Source organism: Castor canadensis, chromosome 11, assembly GCF_047511655.1.
Source record: "Castor canadensis chromosome 11, mCasCan1.hap1v2, whole genome shotgun sequence".
Lineage (NCBI taxonomy): Eukaryota > Metazoa > Chordata > Mammalia > Rodentia > Castoridae > Castor > Castor canadensis.
Window position 1 is genome coordinate 138,054,999 of NC_133396.1, and position 17,791 is coordinate 138,072,789.

General features: G+C 35.1%; 1 protein-coding gene across 7 annotated transcripts in view; it reads right to left on the bottom strand.

Annotated features, from left to right (window-relative positions):
• Cep170 (centrosomal protein 170) overlaps window positions 1–17,791 on the bottom strand; it is a 114,999-nt gene that overhangs the window by 78,087 nt on the left and 19,121 nt on the right. For all 7 annotated transcript variants that reach the window (XM_074048776.1, XM_074048775.1, XM_074048770.1 and 4 more), the window contains 2 exons: window positions 9,256–9,401; window positions 4,223–4,312 (listed from right to left, as the gene is read on the bottom strand). In XM_074048776.1, the coding sequence (XP_073904877.1) occupies window positions 4,223–4,312; window positions 9,256–9,360 (195 nt within the window). In that variant the 5' untranslated portion in view covers window positions 9,361–9,401. The remainder of the gene's footprint in view (window positions 1–4,222; window positions 4,313–9,255; window positions 9,402–17,791) is intronic.

Sequence of the window (17,791 nt, forward strand, 5' to 3'; positions counted from 1 at the left end):
GTGGTTCAGGCATAAATATGAGATCCTATTTGAAAAATACTTAAAGCAAAAAGGGCTGATGAGGGTGGCTCAAGTGGCAGAGGCCCTGAGTTCAAACCCCAGTACTGCTCAAAACAAAACAAACCAGAAAGAAAGAAAAAGAAAAAGGATGAAAAAAATTCCTCAGTGTTCAGAAGTGGTAATGCTGTGATCCAAACTCAGGTTGCTAAACTGCAAATCCCATGTGCACTTCACATGAAGAAAAGTTAGGTACCCAACCTAAACGAGTTTCCTGTAAGCCCCTGTCCAAGCCACTAGTCCCACAGGAAATAGTAAAGCACATACATTCCTATTTAACGATACATAACTAAATTACACAATCACTAGCAGACAATCCTGTGACACTGACTCTCTGGGAAAGTGAATGCAGTAGCAGCCCATGACCCCTGCTTTAGTAACTTTGCTAGCTGCCACTTCTTCCCAACCCATCTTGATGCCTGCCGGTGGGGACCCCTATGCACTTTATGCCACATTGGTCTGATGCTGGCATGAACTTCAGTGTGAAAAAGGGACACAAAAGGAGTTGGAACATGGGTTGCTGGGAGGTAGCAGAGTAACAAAAGGCAGGACTGGGATGGGTTAGGAGGGCAAATGCCGTAAGGGCTAACAGAAGAATAAGTGCTCCAGGGGAAGGAGAAGGCAGGCAGAACTGAAGGCAAACAAGGTTACCACAGAAAGAGAAGCTTTTATAGGCTTGCAGAAAAGTGGCCCATTAGAACATCAGCAAGGAAATCAGTTCCAGCTTCTTCTGGCTTATTGTAACCATTTTCCTATTTTTGGTGGGAATAACATCAAGTATAGATTTAGGTCCCTTAGGGGCATATATTTTGGATAGGGTGAAAAGGAAGAGAAGTGCAAGTATGTTGTTGAGTTTAATTAAGTGTTTTTCTTTAAAATATAACAGTGTAACCATTGAAAGATAAGGGTGCTAAATTTGTCTTAGCTTCTTTTTAAAAAAATTACTTACTGTGAACACTTATTATGTTATGCTTATTGTGCTTACTAAACATTTAAAATTATTAAGCTATTTATATCTTTACAAAAAAACTGTAAGGTGAGTACCACTTTATTATTTGCATTTTAAAAATCTGAGGAACAAAGAGATTAAACAATTTGCCCAAGGTTACACTGCTAGTAAGAATAAAAAACTGGACTCATAACCACTACACTGTGTCCCCAAATCTAGCTTGAAGCTCTGAGTTCTAGAATTACAGGAATATCAAAAGTAAATGGGCCGTGAACCATAATCTACACATTCTCTCATGAACAAAATACGTGACGGTTTTATATAGATACTTGACATGTTTCCTTGGCTGTTGCTTATGTAAGAGAACACTTACCATTTTTGTAATGCTTCCAGTGTTCTCTAATAGGCACATACTCACATGCACTGTCATATTTAATCCTCATTTACAATACCAGAGAACAGGAATTACGATTTCACTATTTTATAGCTGAAGCAAAGTCACTAAATTTGGCATGCCATCTTCACTTTCATAAACTTTAACTCATTATTTTTTCACACACTATAGGATGCAATATGAATCTACATGAGGAAACGTAATTTTGAAGAAATTAAATGATTCTTCCCATGTTACACTGTGGTAAATTATAAGTATGGGATTCAAAGCCAGGTCCTGATTTCACGTTCAAACTTATGATGTTGCTCTCTGTCATTTACAATCTTTCACAAAATTCCTGAGTATAATCAGATTATAGAAAGATGACCCTAAAAGGTCATATTTTATCTGACTTTAAAAATAACATCAAATAATTTTCAAATTATTCCACTTTTTAAAAAAGACTAAAATACTGGTTTAATTCTTATTATTTCTCCACATAACAATGTAAAGACACAAAAGAATACCATTGTGTTTAACATGAAACTTTCTGGACTTAGAGAATACAATCTTGTGAAACTATTTCACATACAGAACTAGACTGAAAACTAATTCAATTCCACTGGGCTCAAACACTGTGTGGAGCCCTGTGCGCACATGGTGATAATCACAGAGCAAGCGGCACAGGAGCTCATAGTCCAACACAGCAACACAGATGTGAAGTAGATCTGAAGTAGGGCTCATGAAGCACCCAAAATAAGAAATTTAAACACAAGTTTATGGATGCAGAAAAAAATTCCACCTACTTGGGAATCAAAGTTGCTAACTTACCTGTTTTTTGTTAGAACAGTTTCTGCTCACTTTGCCCATCTCTTTTTATTTTAATCCTGTCAACATGGTAACATTGATAATGTAAGAGACACTCAAACCGCTTTTGCTGAAAAGTACAGACTTCTTTCTTGGTCCCACAAATGAACTAAAAACAGAAGAAACTTGGCATCCCTGACTCTGTTTTGTATCTGTCTTTGCTCTAAGCCATTCTCTTTATGGTCACTTTGCAATCACCTTGGATTCCAAAAGGAACAGAACTGATAACATCTTTATGGCAAGGAACCAGAGCCACCTGGAGCTGCCATCCTCCCAGTGAGAACAATTCACATCCCAAGCCAGAGTAATCCACTCAAACAGGAACCAGATTACTCCCTCTAGGTGATAACTTTCCAAAACTGAACCAGACCATTTGCCTGACCAAGATTGAGGACTCTGCCAGTCATGAACTCACCAAACCACCTGCCTGACCAAGACTGTTCTGCCAGTCAGGACCACACCTGTAGACTGGAACTGTTTTAACTATGCATACCTTTGTCCCCTGCCTCCAGTTCTTTTGTCTACTTAAACCTGTAGCTAATATCTGTACCCCAAAGATGGCTGAGGATGAGCTGAGTGCTACTCTGCCTCTTCCCATGGCACGCCCCAAACTGTGTAGTAAAACTCCTTTTTCTGCCTTCACCATGCTTCTTTATTTGGCATTTAGAGGCAGGTGGCTGGACCTGGCATATGAAATCTCAGGAGTTTGGGCCTTGGGTCCAATAAGTTAATACTTCTATTCAAGGGCCTTCTCTTCGATCCCTTCAGAAAGAAGTGGAATGTGAGCTATACTTTTATAATGGCAAAAAGATGGTAGAACCACCAGGCTAAAGGAAATCTATTGGGAGAAGGAGACCACATAGTAGGAAGACTATAGTTTTTGAGGCAGACCCAGGGAAAGTATGCTGGAGCATGAGTCTGTGAAAGGGGCCAATGCCAACTGTGAGGGGTTTCAGTGCAAACTTGAAGAATACTGACTTAATTCCAGGAGCTATGAGAAAGAAACAAAGGCCTGAATAAAACAGGAAAAAAAAAAATCTCAAAGAATAAACACAAAAGTCCTCCGTAGACCAACTAAGAACTAGAAAAAAAAAGTTTTCTTTATTTACAAATTTTCTGCATATGTTTTCCGCATAATGTTTAATACATATTTTCAAAAGCAGTAGCAATTTAAAGCCATTGGAATACATCTTACCTTCTGTTAAATTAATTTTAAGAATTTCAGCAGCATACATATGAAGCATATTATATCTGTTTATGTTAGAAGAGCCGTGAGAAAATTAAGAAATTGGGTCTACAGCCATACAACCCTGAATGCGCGCCCAATCTCGTCTAAGCTTGGAAGCTAAGCCTGGTTAGTACTTATATTCTGTGGCTACTTATATTCTCCCAAATGTAGAAAGACTACATGAAAAGATAAGGGAAAAATTCATTGCAGTAACCACCACAAAAATATCTTAAAAATACAAAGTCAATGAAGCAAGAATGGGCATTGGTGTTGATAATATAGCACATGTGTTAAGCTAAGTGGTTGTCCTCCCAATCCTGGTATAGGACATAGAAGGTCATTCACTATCTGTACCAAACCACCTTTCCATCTTTATTTTCTAAAGTGTACTTGTATTTCCCTGTCCCTGAGCACTTTCTGCATTCTAACTGCTAAGACGTTCTACGGTTTTCTAACATATATTGCAACCATTGTGAGGTCAGGCTTAGGGCACACTGCCTTAAGAAATCTTTAATTCTTACAGATAATAATAATCAGTGACTTTCTTAATTCCTGCTGAGTATTTCTTGGGAACATGAGCTAGTTCTATATTCAATTACATAGCCCCAAAGTTCTATATACCTAGTATATAGAAACTAAATACAAACTAAAGAAAAAGGTAATATAATTTGTGCAGGATATGGAATTTGTGTTCTCATAATAGTAAACAAGTATTCAAATAGAGAAAATAATAAACTTGCTGACTTACCCCATTTAGGCTGCCGAGATCCTTCACTAAATGTTCGTCCGTAGAGGTGTCATAATTGATTACAGCATGCTGCTTATCCACACTGCGAGACTGAAAGGAATGTTGTTAATAAATACAAGGAAATATTAGAATGAATATGAAACAAAGATTTTTAGTTAGATATGCAATATTATTAATAGAGTAGTTGAAAGTAAAAGTAGATTAAAAGAGATTTAAATTGTGTTACTATACAACACAAATTTGGCAACACTCCCCACAGAGGAAAGAAACCAAATTTTTAATATTCTTTATACTCAGTTCTCATGTTCTAACTTTGAGAGAATTTAAATTAGCTCACTTTGTTGAATATGCCACATTGTATTTTCAAAAAAATTTGACACTGTTACAATGTTTTTTGTATTTTTTTATTTTTAGGGGCCACAGATTTAGTGAGACCATCACTCTTTTCTAAGTCTTACTTCCAGAAGCCCCAGGTTGGTCTCAAGGTGAAGACAGGGAAAACATGTGTCTCCAGCAGGGTAGGTGGAAGTAACCAAACTGGAATATACCTATTGCATCTTGGTCTAATCAGCAGCCTGTGCTCAAGGAAACACCTATTTTTTACCAGAGCCTAAAGGACAGGAAAGAATGGGAACACCAGCTCCAGCCCCATATAGCCTTCTTATCTCACTTGAGGGGGCAGAGAGGAAATAAAGCTGAGAAGGTCACAACCCTACCAAAAGCTAGAAAACGAATCACAGTATTTATAGAATGCCTTCTCTCCACACACAGTTATGACATCAACTGAGATTTGCATGCACATATAAAGGCAAGAAGGTTTCCCAATGGAAGAACAGCAAAGCTTCAAACTCTCTGTAATAGAGGTTTCTAGGGAAAAGAAACCTAAGACAATGGGTGGAGAGAAAAACAAAGATACTGGAGAAAATGCTAGCCTGACACCTCAACTACAGCAAAAGGTAAACACAGCCTAACTCCTAGTCAGATAAACAAAATGAGGAGGCACTGGTTAAAATAATAGTAAGATGTAAATCCTAGATCAAATGATAACCTTTACAAATAAATTTAACTAAAATTTAAAATTAAAAACTCTTCCTCAATTGGAAACCTTTTGCACTTTCTTTTTTAGAATTCAAAATTCTTTATATGGTGCCATTAGAGACAGTATGTTACCTAAAACAATCTCCAACAAAGTCTACAAATTTGTCAAGCACACTTGTTCTTGAAAGCTTCAAAGGTAATTCTCTAGTTTTAGTTTTCTCTGAAATTTGAATTGCTTTAAGACAAATTACTTATTTCAGAATTAAAAGGACTTCTATGAACAGTAGTATTACTGCCACTTCTCTATAGTTTACATGAAAACCACCCATTATGGCAAATTACAGCTAAACATAAAACTTGTGGTTGGAGGCAAGGCTCAAGAGGTAGAGTGTCTGCTTTGCAAGCATGAAGCCCTGAGTTCAAACTCCATTCATTCCACACAAAAAAAAGTAAAACCATTACATTTGTATTATACAAATACAAATACCCCCCCCTCCCCCACACGTACAACATGTTTCCAATAGTGGGACTATTTGAGGAGGGGAGGAGGAAGAGGAAGACAGAATGATAAAGAGTGAATAATATTGAAATACATTGCATCTGTGGAGGAAGAAGGCATAATGAAATGCACTGAAAGCTATGAATAATAGGAGGCAGAGGGAAAGGGCAAGGCAGAGGAACTGATTAAAGTACAATTTATTCATTGGTGAAATACCGTTATGAAACCTTTTGAACCATGAATATACACTTAAATGAAGGATAAAATGTAAGGCAGGTCCTGTTGGGAGTAGAGTACTGGTAGGAGGGGAAGGGTATGTGGAAAGGGTAAAGGAGGGTGAATATGGTTGATGTACTTTATATACATGTATGAACATAGAACACTGAAACCTGTTGAAATCATTTTAAGTAGACGGTAGGGGGATGAGGAAGAATGATGGTAGGGATGAACTTAACCAAGGTACATTGTAAGAATATATGGAAATGTCACAATGAAAGCCCCTGAACAAGTAATATATGCTAACAAGGTGTTTGTTTTGTTTTGTTTTTTTTTTAGGAAAGAAATACCAGACAACTACTCTGGGATGATGAGGATCTCAGACAGAAGTGAAGACAATGCTCTGGCTACTTTAATGGTGTTTTTTAGAACTGAAATTTAAGGAAAATAACTTTTAATAACAGCCTTTCATTTTAACTTTTTTAAACATTGCTGATCCAGCCTTAAAACTGTAGTCATTTTTGACTAGACCCCTTCTTTCTGTTGCCCTCAGCTTCGTAAAAGAAAGATTCCCTCTGCTCACTGTCCACTTAGTGTTTTCTTTCCAATTTTTATTTCCTCAAAGACTCTTTTCCCAAGGTTTGCCCTGTACTCTTCAGAGTCTAGCTTATTTGAAATTTCTCTTTGTTTCATGCTCTTCATAGATGGTTGCCTCCTACTTCTTTCTTTTAACTGAAGTCTGGCATTCCCTTGAGAACACTAATTCTACTGCATTCCTTTAAAATGCAGGCTGCCCTTCTCCAAAGTCCAGTATCTTGCTAAGTTAAAAAAAAAAGTGCTGTCTGAATTCTCTAGTTTACTGCTGTGGCTTCTAGACCATGACTCAGTCCTTTCGATAAAAAATTCATTTACTTTCTCATAAGCGTCCAATTGTATTACAAAACTATAGTAATCAAAACAGTATGGCCTTGACATAACAGACACATAGAGTAGTGAAATGGAAATAAATATGAATATAATATAGTAAAGTAGCTTTGAGAAAATGGTACAAAGAGGAAAAGCACAGTCTCTCTGATAAGTAGTGCTAGGAAAACTAGATTTCCATATGCAAAAAAAAAAAAAAAGGAACTGAACCCTTATATCAACACAAAGTGGAGAAAAGACTTAAGCCTAAAGGAAAAGACTGTAATATTCCTAGAGGAGAAGCTTCTGGACAGTGGCCTTGGCAATAATTATTTGGTTATCACACTACCAAAAGATCAGGCCACAAAAGCAGAAATAAATACATAGGACTACATCAAGCTATAATGTTTCGGCATAACAAGAAAAGCAAACAACAAAATAAAAGTGGCAGCCTACAGATTAGGAAAACATGTTTACAAACCATATATCTGAGATGGGGATAATATCTAAAATTTATGAAAAAAATCATACAGATCAACAGGTGAAAAATAACTAAATTTAAACATGGGCAAAACCCCTGAATAAATATTTATGAAAAGAAATAAAAATGACCTACAAATGTATGACAAGTGCTCAATGTCTTAGATCATCAGGGAAATGCAAATCAAAACCATATGAAGAGAAGCCACCTTACACCCATTAGGAAGGCTCTTAAGAAAAAGACAGAAGGGAGCTCCAGTGGCACAATCGGTTAGCACGTGGTACTTATATGAAAAAGACAGAAGATAACAAATTCTGGCAAGGGAATACAAAAGAAGGGACTTTGTGCACTGTTGGTGGGAATGTAGACTGATGTAGCCATATAGAAAACAGTATTGAGGTTTCTAAAGAAATTAAAAACAGAACTACATATGACCCAGAAAAACTTGTTCTGGGTATATTACCAGAACATATTCCTTTCTGAAAGAAAGGAAATCCACTTTCTAAAGATATCTGCACTTTCATGAACATTATAACATTATTCACAAGCCATGGAAACAACCTACGTCCACTAACAAAGGAATGGATTAAAAAGAACTTATTATGCTAAGTAAAATAAGCCAGATACAGAGGGACAAATATTGTATGATCCCACTTATATGTGGAATTTTTTTAAAAAAAGAAAACACACATACACATACATATAGATAGAGAACACTTGTTAGCAGGGTCATGGGGATGGGATGGGGAAATGTAGGTCAGAGGATACAAAGTAGCAGATAAGTAAAATGAACTAGTCTAGAGATCTAATATACAACATGAAGAATATAAATTATAAAACTGTACAGTACACTGGATGCAAGCTAACATTTTGGCTACTCTTTCCACAAAAATAAAAAAATTGGTAGCTATATGAGATGACGGGTATGTTAATTTGTAAGATTATAATAACCTTTCTGCCTCTATGTGTATCCTATACCATCGTATTGTATATATGAAATATAAACAATAAAACTTATTTTTAAAAATCCCAACAATTAGCAGGGTACTAGTGGCTCACACCTGTAATCTTAGATATATGGGAGGCTGAAATTGGGAGGTTCACAGTTGGAGGTCAGCATGGGCAAAAAGTATGCCACCCTACCTTCACCAACAGCGGGTTGCAGTGGTGTGCACCTGTCATTCCAAGCTACACAGGAGGTTGAGATTGGGAGGATCACAGTTCCAGGCTAGTCCTGGCAAAAAAATTTCTGACATCTCATCTCAACAGAAAAAAGCTGGGTATGGTAATGTGTGTTCCTCATCCAGTGATGGTAGGAAGCTTAAAAGTAGTAGTATCCCAGTCCAGGACAGTCTGGGCAAAAAGCCCAGAGCAAAAAAACCAAAGAAAAAGGCTCAAGTGGTAGAGCACCTGCCATGTAAGCACAAAGTCCCGAGTTTGAACTCTAGTACTGTTAAAAAACAAACAAAAAATCCCAACAATCTTTAATTATGTTCAAATTATGGTGAATATCATATTGAATATCTTTAAAAGAATCAGTGAAACTAAGTTCAATATACAGGATTAAAATTCAGTTTTACTCCATGCTAATTTTATAAATTATTTACAAGTCTTATTTGAAAAGCATATAATATGAAACTTCTTACTTGAGAATAAACCTCTCTATTCTATGCCCTCATTTTTCAAAATATAATTTTTGAAACTTAGGACTTATTTACAGGTGATTCAAGGATGAGAAATTAATTAAATTGATGCTAGAGGTAAAAGAAAGAGAGCCAGAAAGTTTAAATGCAAATACTGTGGCTTTCTAAAGGAGAATCTCATACCTAAAGGAGTAGAAAAATATTTATGCCTATTCCAAGATGAGGAGTCACGTACAGAAGTTGATACAGTTACCTGCAGCATGAGTTCACAGTCATCTCGCCCAACAAAAATCATTTCTCGTGGCAGCCTGTGGCGAGTGCCTCCACTGCTCACCAAAAACCAGGATGTTAAGCTCATTTTTTGCTTAGCTTCTTAGTCTTTGGCAAAGCTACGTCATCCTGCAGGTATGAAGAAAAACACACATTTAGATATTTTTAGCTTTGGAATCTAGTCACCAAACCCTGTTGATGAACTGCATTCATTAACATTTACACCCAATATATACCAAATTCTCATCAGTGAAGTAAGCCCACAAACTCCACTAAGAGTCCAACTGAAAAGGAAAGGATCAGGATAAATAAGTAGGTGGTCAACTAGTAAACTTTTGTCATACTTCTGAAAAACTTTCAGAGCAGCTGATAAGGGTAATCTTAAATAAATGTCTCATTATTATGATGTTAACATCAGAAAACAGCAATGCTATACAAATAAGTGTCTTACTTGTAGATGGTTTGAGAAAGACAGACCAAATTTAAAATAACAGTATGTGATATTTAATTAAGAAATCATGGAGGCCAAAGACATTGTATGTCTACTAAAGGTAGACAAAACATGTTTGCACACAGTGCAGAACCCGCAAATGCAGTGCTAGCACTCACGCTTAGGGTTCTGTCCTACTCTGTCCTGCATACACTGTACTTTCTTAATGCTTTTTTCTACAGTAGCAACTCTTAACTCTTTATTCTTGGGATCCTTTAGTTTTCTACAAAACAAAACAAAAAAACCCACAGACCCTTTAGAGTATTTGTTCACATGGCTACAGCTGAGAAATTAGTATTTGATTCACTTAAGATAACAATAACAAACCAATTTAAATTTACTAACATTTCTATGAAGATTTTCCACCATAAAAATAATCAGAAGAACAGCACTACTTTAAATTTTGCCTATCCTATTTATGTCTGGCTTAAAAGGAAATTCTCATATCTGCTTTGCATTTACTCTATTACCATGTACTGAAATATAGAAATATAGAAAAAAAATTTGGCTTCACAGAGATAACTAGTTATAAAAGGAAGATTTACTTAAATGGTCTTAGATATTACATCAAAGGTATAAGAGCAGTACTTTCTTGGAGATTACAGAATCTGCATGTGTGTCAATGAGCTTTCCAGACACATTGTACATAAAAATGCATCTTCCACTTGGATGAGATTTTGTAAAACCATACATTGGTCCTTTGGAAATAGTGGTGTTCATTGTAATACAGATCTTCCAAATGCTATTTTAAAGCACATTACCACCCATCTCAACAGAAGAGTCTTCAAGTATTAGGTACCCATTAAGCTCACAGTAACAGATTCAATTTCTAAAATTCTCATTTTTTCTTCACAGTTCAAATTTTATCACTGTAAAAAAGAAACCCTGTCATTTATTTTCCTTGAGGCTCACTTTGGCAAATACTCAGATCTACATAACTGTAATTTGTCTGTCAATCCTTATTTGAAGTTAAAATAATGTTTTTATGAAACCAAGTGTCTAGTTCAGGTCACAACTCACATAATGACACAACTTTTGCTGTGTACCAAAGTATCATGGCTGTCTCTAGGAAAACTGCTTTATGTGTACATCTACTTAGTCATACAGAATATTAAAAAGATGTGACTCAAGATTTAAAAATTTTTGCTACATCAAGGACATTCTTTTTTTTGTAGCAAAAACAACAGTAAAGTTTATTAGAAAAGGAATTTAGTATAACAGGGTAAAAGTGGGGAGAAATGGGAAAATGAAGGGAGAAACATTTCCTGCTCCTCATGCAGGAAAGAGGAGTAAAGACTCAAGGTGATGGTCCTCATCTCTTAGACTTATACTTTCTGAGCAGCAGGAATACTCGTGGTCATTATGATATTGAATCTGGATGGCTTAGATGGCTGCCAAAACAAGGAACGTGTCATCCAGACTACTCAAATCACAGGAACAAAGCACAAGTGCACTTTAGAACTTCCATTTGTTGACATGTCTTTTCTTCTTTTTGTCCTTCCCATCCAAAGAGCCTTGGAGCTTGTTAATATCTCAAAGAGAAAGGTAAGGACATTCTTAGTAAACAAGATTTTCTTTTTCTTTTTTCTCTTTTTTAACTGCAAGAGAATAACAATGATGAATACAACTACTACTAGTATAGTTGCTATCACTATCTTGATCTATGACAAGGAGCCAGAAAGTTTATCATCACTGTTTTTGTACTATCAGTACAAATGTCAATACAACAAAAACTAGACAAAATGCTGGGATACCATCATGAAAAGGGTTTTGAGCCCATGGACCCTTGATGGGGTTTCATACAGACTGAGCTCTGAGAATGATTATCCTAGCAGAGGTAGCTTTGTTCATTGGAGTTATAAGCCTTATAGGCACAGATCAACACATAAATCTGAACCTACTACTTTTATTCTGCATGACTTTGGACAGGGTATTTATCTACACTTCCTACTTTCCTCTTCTGTAAAATGAGAATGATCATATCTACTCAAGTTTTGTCATAGGTATCAAAAGAATAACATAAATATATTTTTCCAGAAGATGGTATATTGTGTTGCACTTGAACTAGAAGTAAACTATACTGCAGTGGACCAAAACATTCTGCAGTAAGAAATATAGATATATACATTAAAGCAAAACACTGCAAAATGTAGAACTTTATGTTAATTTAAGAATCCTGCATATTATAAACCATCTACACATATATGAAACAAACGGATTTCACCAAAACAAAGAAATAATTTTGTGTAAAGCTAAAAAAGTCAAGTCTTACTCCCTTCTTAGCTTACTTAATCGATATGGTCAACTTATATGGACTATTAAAGTCTTCCATTTACACAACTCCTTAATGCAGATGCTGTTGGTCTTGCATCTTTCTGTCAAATAGGTTCATTCCCTTCTTCTTAGCTAAGTCAAAAAATAACAAAAAATTTACCAAAGAAAACCTACTAATCTAAATATAGTATGTAATTTGCATATTGTATTTACAAGGAAGAACAATTTTCAAATACTATATAAAGATTGGGAGTGCGGCTCAAGTGCTAGAGTACTTGCTTAGCAAGCATGAGACCCTGAGTGTTCTATCCCTGGTCAGGCAAAAAAAAAAAAAAAAAAAAAAAAAAAAGCTCTGCATAAATAAATAGGTCAATAGTTACATTTAATCAAGAGAAGTAAAAAAAAAACTACAGTAAGATATGTTAAAAGGAGATCAATTTAACCTAAATACATTAAACTAAAACACCAGAGCCAAACATGGACAACAGGAACATAGCAAAATCACACAATTAATGATAAGCATTAATCATATGCCATTAAATGTTCTTTAATGCTCATACCCTCCAAACATTTTTTACATATTTATAGAACCTCAAGCATAACTATAATATACTGACAAGTAATGTATGACTCCATAAGACAGTTACTTAAAATAACATAAAATTAAAATGACATTTTATAGATTTTATTTTATTTTAAACAAGGCTTAAAAATTAAATATAACAATAATATTTTCTGAAAAACAAAACACATAATACTTAAGATGGGGACTATTTCATTTTTTATTGGACTGGGGCAATGACCTTGAGTTTACTTAATAACTTCTGAGTAGAAATGTAACAAAAAGCTTCTGTCTCTATTTTCTTCTGGGAATCTCTCCCTAAGACAGCTTTCCCACCATTCCCCTAGTTTAGGACACCCTTTTTCAGCTAAGTATCACTAACACCCATCCATGGCTAACATGTAACTTGGTTGGTAGGCTGCTAAAATACCAAGGCTAATGCTGTAATCCAGGTTCCTCTAAATAGTGGGAAAGGGTACCTTCAGGTTTCTAACTTGAGCAAAATATGATCAAGGTCTTAACCAGTCACATCTTCCAATTTCTGGATTAGTCAAAAAGACATGGAATTTAGAGTAGAATTTCTGAGTTAAAATTCCAATTCCTTATACTTTCTAAGAGACTTCTGTTTGTTTCTTCTCTCTCTCTCTCTTACACACACACACACACACACACACACACACACACACTGCATTTCAGTTTTATTACCTATAAAAAGAAATACACAAAAAACTAAGAAGATAGAATCTAAAGGTAAACCCCACAGGAACTATCTCAAGTAACTATTTTGGAACTCGAGGGCACAGGAAAGGAGGCTGGCAAATTTCAATCTTTCCCATGGTATCAGCACCATTCCATTTTCCCATCCACTCTCCCAACAGCTGCAAAGAGCCCAGAAGACCAGACACTTCAACTCTTAACAAGATTCAGTAATAGTTGAGGTATAATGGAAAGAACCTTTCCAAATCTGAGGGAAGATATCAACATATGTATCCAAGAATCTCCACAAATTCAGAGACCCACACAAGATACATTATAGTCAAACTATCAAAACCCAAAGAAACAGATTTTTGAAGACAGCAGAGAAGTAACTCTTCATGCACAAGGAATCCTCAATAAGATCAACAACTGATTTCCTCTCAGAAAATACAGGGGCCAGAAGGTAATGAGATGGCATATATAAAGTTCTAAAAGAAGCAACGGTCAACCAAGAATTCTCTATCTAGCAAAATCATCTTTCAATAATGAATGAGAAATTATGACATTTCCAGTGAAATAAAAGCTCAGAGTTCATTATTAGTAGACTGTCATATAAAAAATGAAAAAGAGAGACTTTCAGACTGAAGTGAAAGGACACTGTACAGTAACCTAAAACTATATGGAAAAAAATAATACTGGTAACTTTATAGATAAATATAAATCCAATGTGATTATAGCTTTTTTTCTGCACTAACATGCGTGTTAGTCAAGCACTCCACCTCTGAGCTATATCCCTGGCCTTCAGCGTTATTATACTTTCAATATAGTATGTAACTTCTCTTTTTCTTGAATATTAAATCATTTTCCTGAAAGATTTAATAACAAATGGAGGATGTAGTAATTATAAATCTATGTAACTGGAGATGCAATATATAATGATATAATCTATGACAATTACAATATAAGGAGGGATGGATATTTACAAGAACTGAATACATGTATACTATTGAAACTAAACTGGTATATTCAATCTAGATTTATAAGTTTAAGATATTAAGTACAGTATCCAAGGTAGCCTATAACAAAACAAAAATAGAGAAAATGAAAGAAGGGAATCAAAATGGAAAACTATAAAAAAAAAACCAACTAAATTTTTAAAAAGGCAATAGGGAGGAATTTCAGAAAAAAATGTGTAACATACTCAAAGCTACAGATAAGCGAAGGAAGTAAAACCTTCTTTACCAGAAATCACATTAAATATAAAGGGATTAAATTTTCTATTAAAAGGCAGATAAAGGCCCACTGGATGAAGAATAGGATCTACCTATTTGCTATGTACAAGGACAAAAAGAGGTTGAAAGTAAAAAGATGAAAAAAGAGATCCCATGCAAATAGTAACCAAGAGAGCTGAGGTAATTATGCTTGTATTGGACAAAGAGAATTTAAATAGCCCAAAATGAGTCTTAACAAAGTAACTTTTCCAAGCAGAAAAGAATAAAATTAGAAGCCAACAACAGAAAGCAAACAGAAACATTCACAAATTTACGGATATTAAGCAATATACTCTTAAACAACCAATGGATATAAGAAGAAATCCTAGAAGATTTGGGAAATACATTGAAAAGAATGAAAACTAAAAAAACACCTTATCAAAACTTAAGGAATGCAGGAAAAGTAGTGATAATAGGAAAATTTATAGCCATAAATGCATACATTAAAAAAGGAGATGCAGAAAAGGCATATGATAAAAGGCCATATATATTGAACCAACAGCTAACAAAATATGGAACTTAGAAAAAGCAGAAACTTTTCTCTAAGATCAGAAAATGACAAGGATGCACACTTCTGCCACTTTTACTCAACACAGTACTGGAAGTCCAAGACAGAGCAATCAGGCAAGGAGAAAGAAAGGATTATCTATACCGGAAAAGAGGAAGACAAGCTGTCATTCTTTATAGATGGCATTATCTTATATATAGAAAATCCCAAAGACTCTACCAAAAAAACCCAAAAAACCAAAACAAAACAAAAACTAGAATACACATATTTGGCTAAGTTGAAGGATACAACATACAAATAAATTAACATACAAAAACCAGTTGAATGTTTATACAACAAGAGTAAATTATCTGAATTAGATACAAAATAAAACACTGAGGAATAAATTTAATCAAAAAACTGAAAATCTCTATAATGAAAAGTATAAAACACTGGTGAAAGAAACTGAAGAGGACACAAAAATATAGAAAGATAGCCCATGTTCATGGGACAGAAGAATCAATACTATTACAGTGTCCATACGAGTCAAAGCAATCTACAGATTTAATGCAATCCCTATCAAAATAAAAATGACAGTCTCAGAATGAGAAAAAAACCCTATAATTTGAATGGAACTGTACATATGCACACACAAACACAGATAACCAAAGCCATCTATTTTTTTCTTCCCACTCCATGTCTCCCCATTTACAATACAGACCAGGCACAGTACCTGGGCTGAGGATAGGTTTTAGAAACAGGTACACAGATCAGTGGAACAAAATAGAGAGTCTAGAAGTAAACCCACATATCCATAACCAGCTGACCTTTGACAATGAGGCTAAGAATAAGTACCAGTATTTATTGAACAGTGTTGTCAATAAATGGTGCTGGGAAAATTTGGTAGCCAATGCAGAAAAATTAAACTAGATCCCTTATCTCTTATCAGTTACAAAAATTAACTCAAAATGGATTAAAGACTTAAAGGTGAAACCTGAAACTATGAAAGTACCAGAAGAAAATAGAGGGGAAACACGTCAGGACATTGGAATGGGCAAAGAGTTTTGGACACCACCACCAAAACACAGAAAATAAGCAAAACAGATAAATGGGATTCTATCAAATGAAAAAGCTTCTTTGCAAAGGAAACACCAAAAGAAACAACAGAGTAAAGAGGCAAAACAAAATGAAAGAAAAAATGCCTGCAAGCCACACTTCTGATAGGGACGTAATATCCAGAATATATAAGGAACTCCAAAACTTAATAGCAAAAGTCCAAATAACAAAAACAGGCAATAGAGATGTAAACAGACATTTCTTGAAAGAAGACATACAAACGACCAACAGGTGTATGAAAAATGCTCAACTTCACTCATCATTAGGAAATGCAAATCAAAATCACAATGACATGTCAGCTCATTCCAGTACAAATATCTATTGTCAAAAAGACAAAAGATAACAAGTGCTGGTGGCAGGACTGCTAGGGGGATTAGGAAATTAGTACAGCCATTACGGAAAACAATAAATAAGTTCCTTAAAAAATTAAAAACAGAGCTACCATATGATCCAAAGGAAGGGACATGCATGGCAGAAACATCTACACTCCCCAAGAAATGGAAACAACCTACACGGCCACGACCTGACAAACAAAAATGGTATACATATACCATGGAATACTATCTTGTCACTTGCAACAACATGGATAGAACTGTAGATCATAATGTTAAGTGAAGTAAGCCTGCACAGAAAGACAAATACCATAAAAGTTCGGTCACTCATATGTGTAATCCGAAAAAGGTGGTCTCACAGAAGCTGACATTGTAATAGAGGTTACCAGAACTTGCAGAGAAACAAATGGAAGGGAGCAAAAGGAAGAGGCCGATCAATGGGTACTAACTTACAGTTATGACAGCAGAGCAGGAAGTTTTGGTGCTATTGCACAATTCTACTGGTGCTATTGTAGTACAATTCTGGTGCTGTTATATGGAATGACACTGGTCTAGAAATTTCAAAAAGCTAGAATAAAGGAGTTTGAAGGATTTTACCTTAAAGGAATGATATGTTGAGGAGACAGATATGCTTAACTTGATTAAAACACTACACAATCTATCTATGTGTTTATGGTATACCACATATATGTACATTTTCATGTTTTTATTTACCGGTTAAAAACAAGTCTAAATTTAAAAAAAAAGAGGAAAGAGCTGAAATCAATAACCTAACTTTAAGGAATTAGAAAAACAGTAAACAAAACCAAAAGCTATTGAAGGAAGGAAACAAGAGTAAAGATATAAAATACAGACTAGAAAAACAATGGAGAAAAAGCAATGCAAACAAAAGTTGATGGAACCAACCCAAGAATTCTTCCATAGATGAATGGACAAAAAATATGGAATAGAGAGAAGAGAGAAGGGAGAGGGGACTGGAAAGAGAGGAGAGATACTACATTCACACAACCTTTATAACAGATTATTTTTAAAACTGTTCCATTTTATTAGTTATTGCTAATCTTTTACAGTACCCTTATGTAAAATTTAAATTTTATGCAAGGTATGTGTGCATAGGAAAAAATTAGTAAAAATACACGGTTTGGTACTATCTATGGTTTTAGGTATCCACTGGGGATCTTAGCATGTATCCCCCAGAGATAAGGGGCACATTCGTATTTTATGGCAGTTTTAATGTAATTTTTAAAAAGTCACTCAGTCCTATCCCTGCTTTGATTTCTCTACTTTAAAA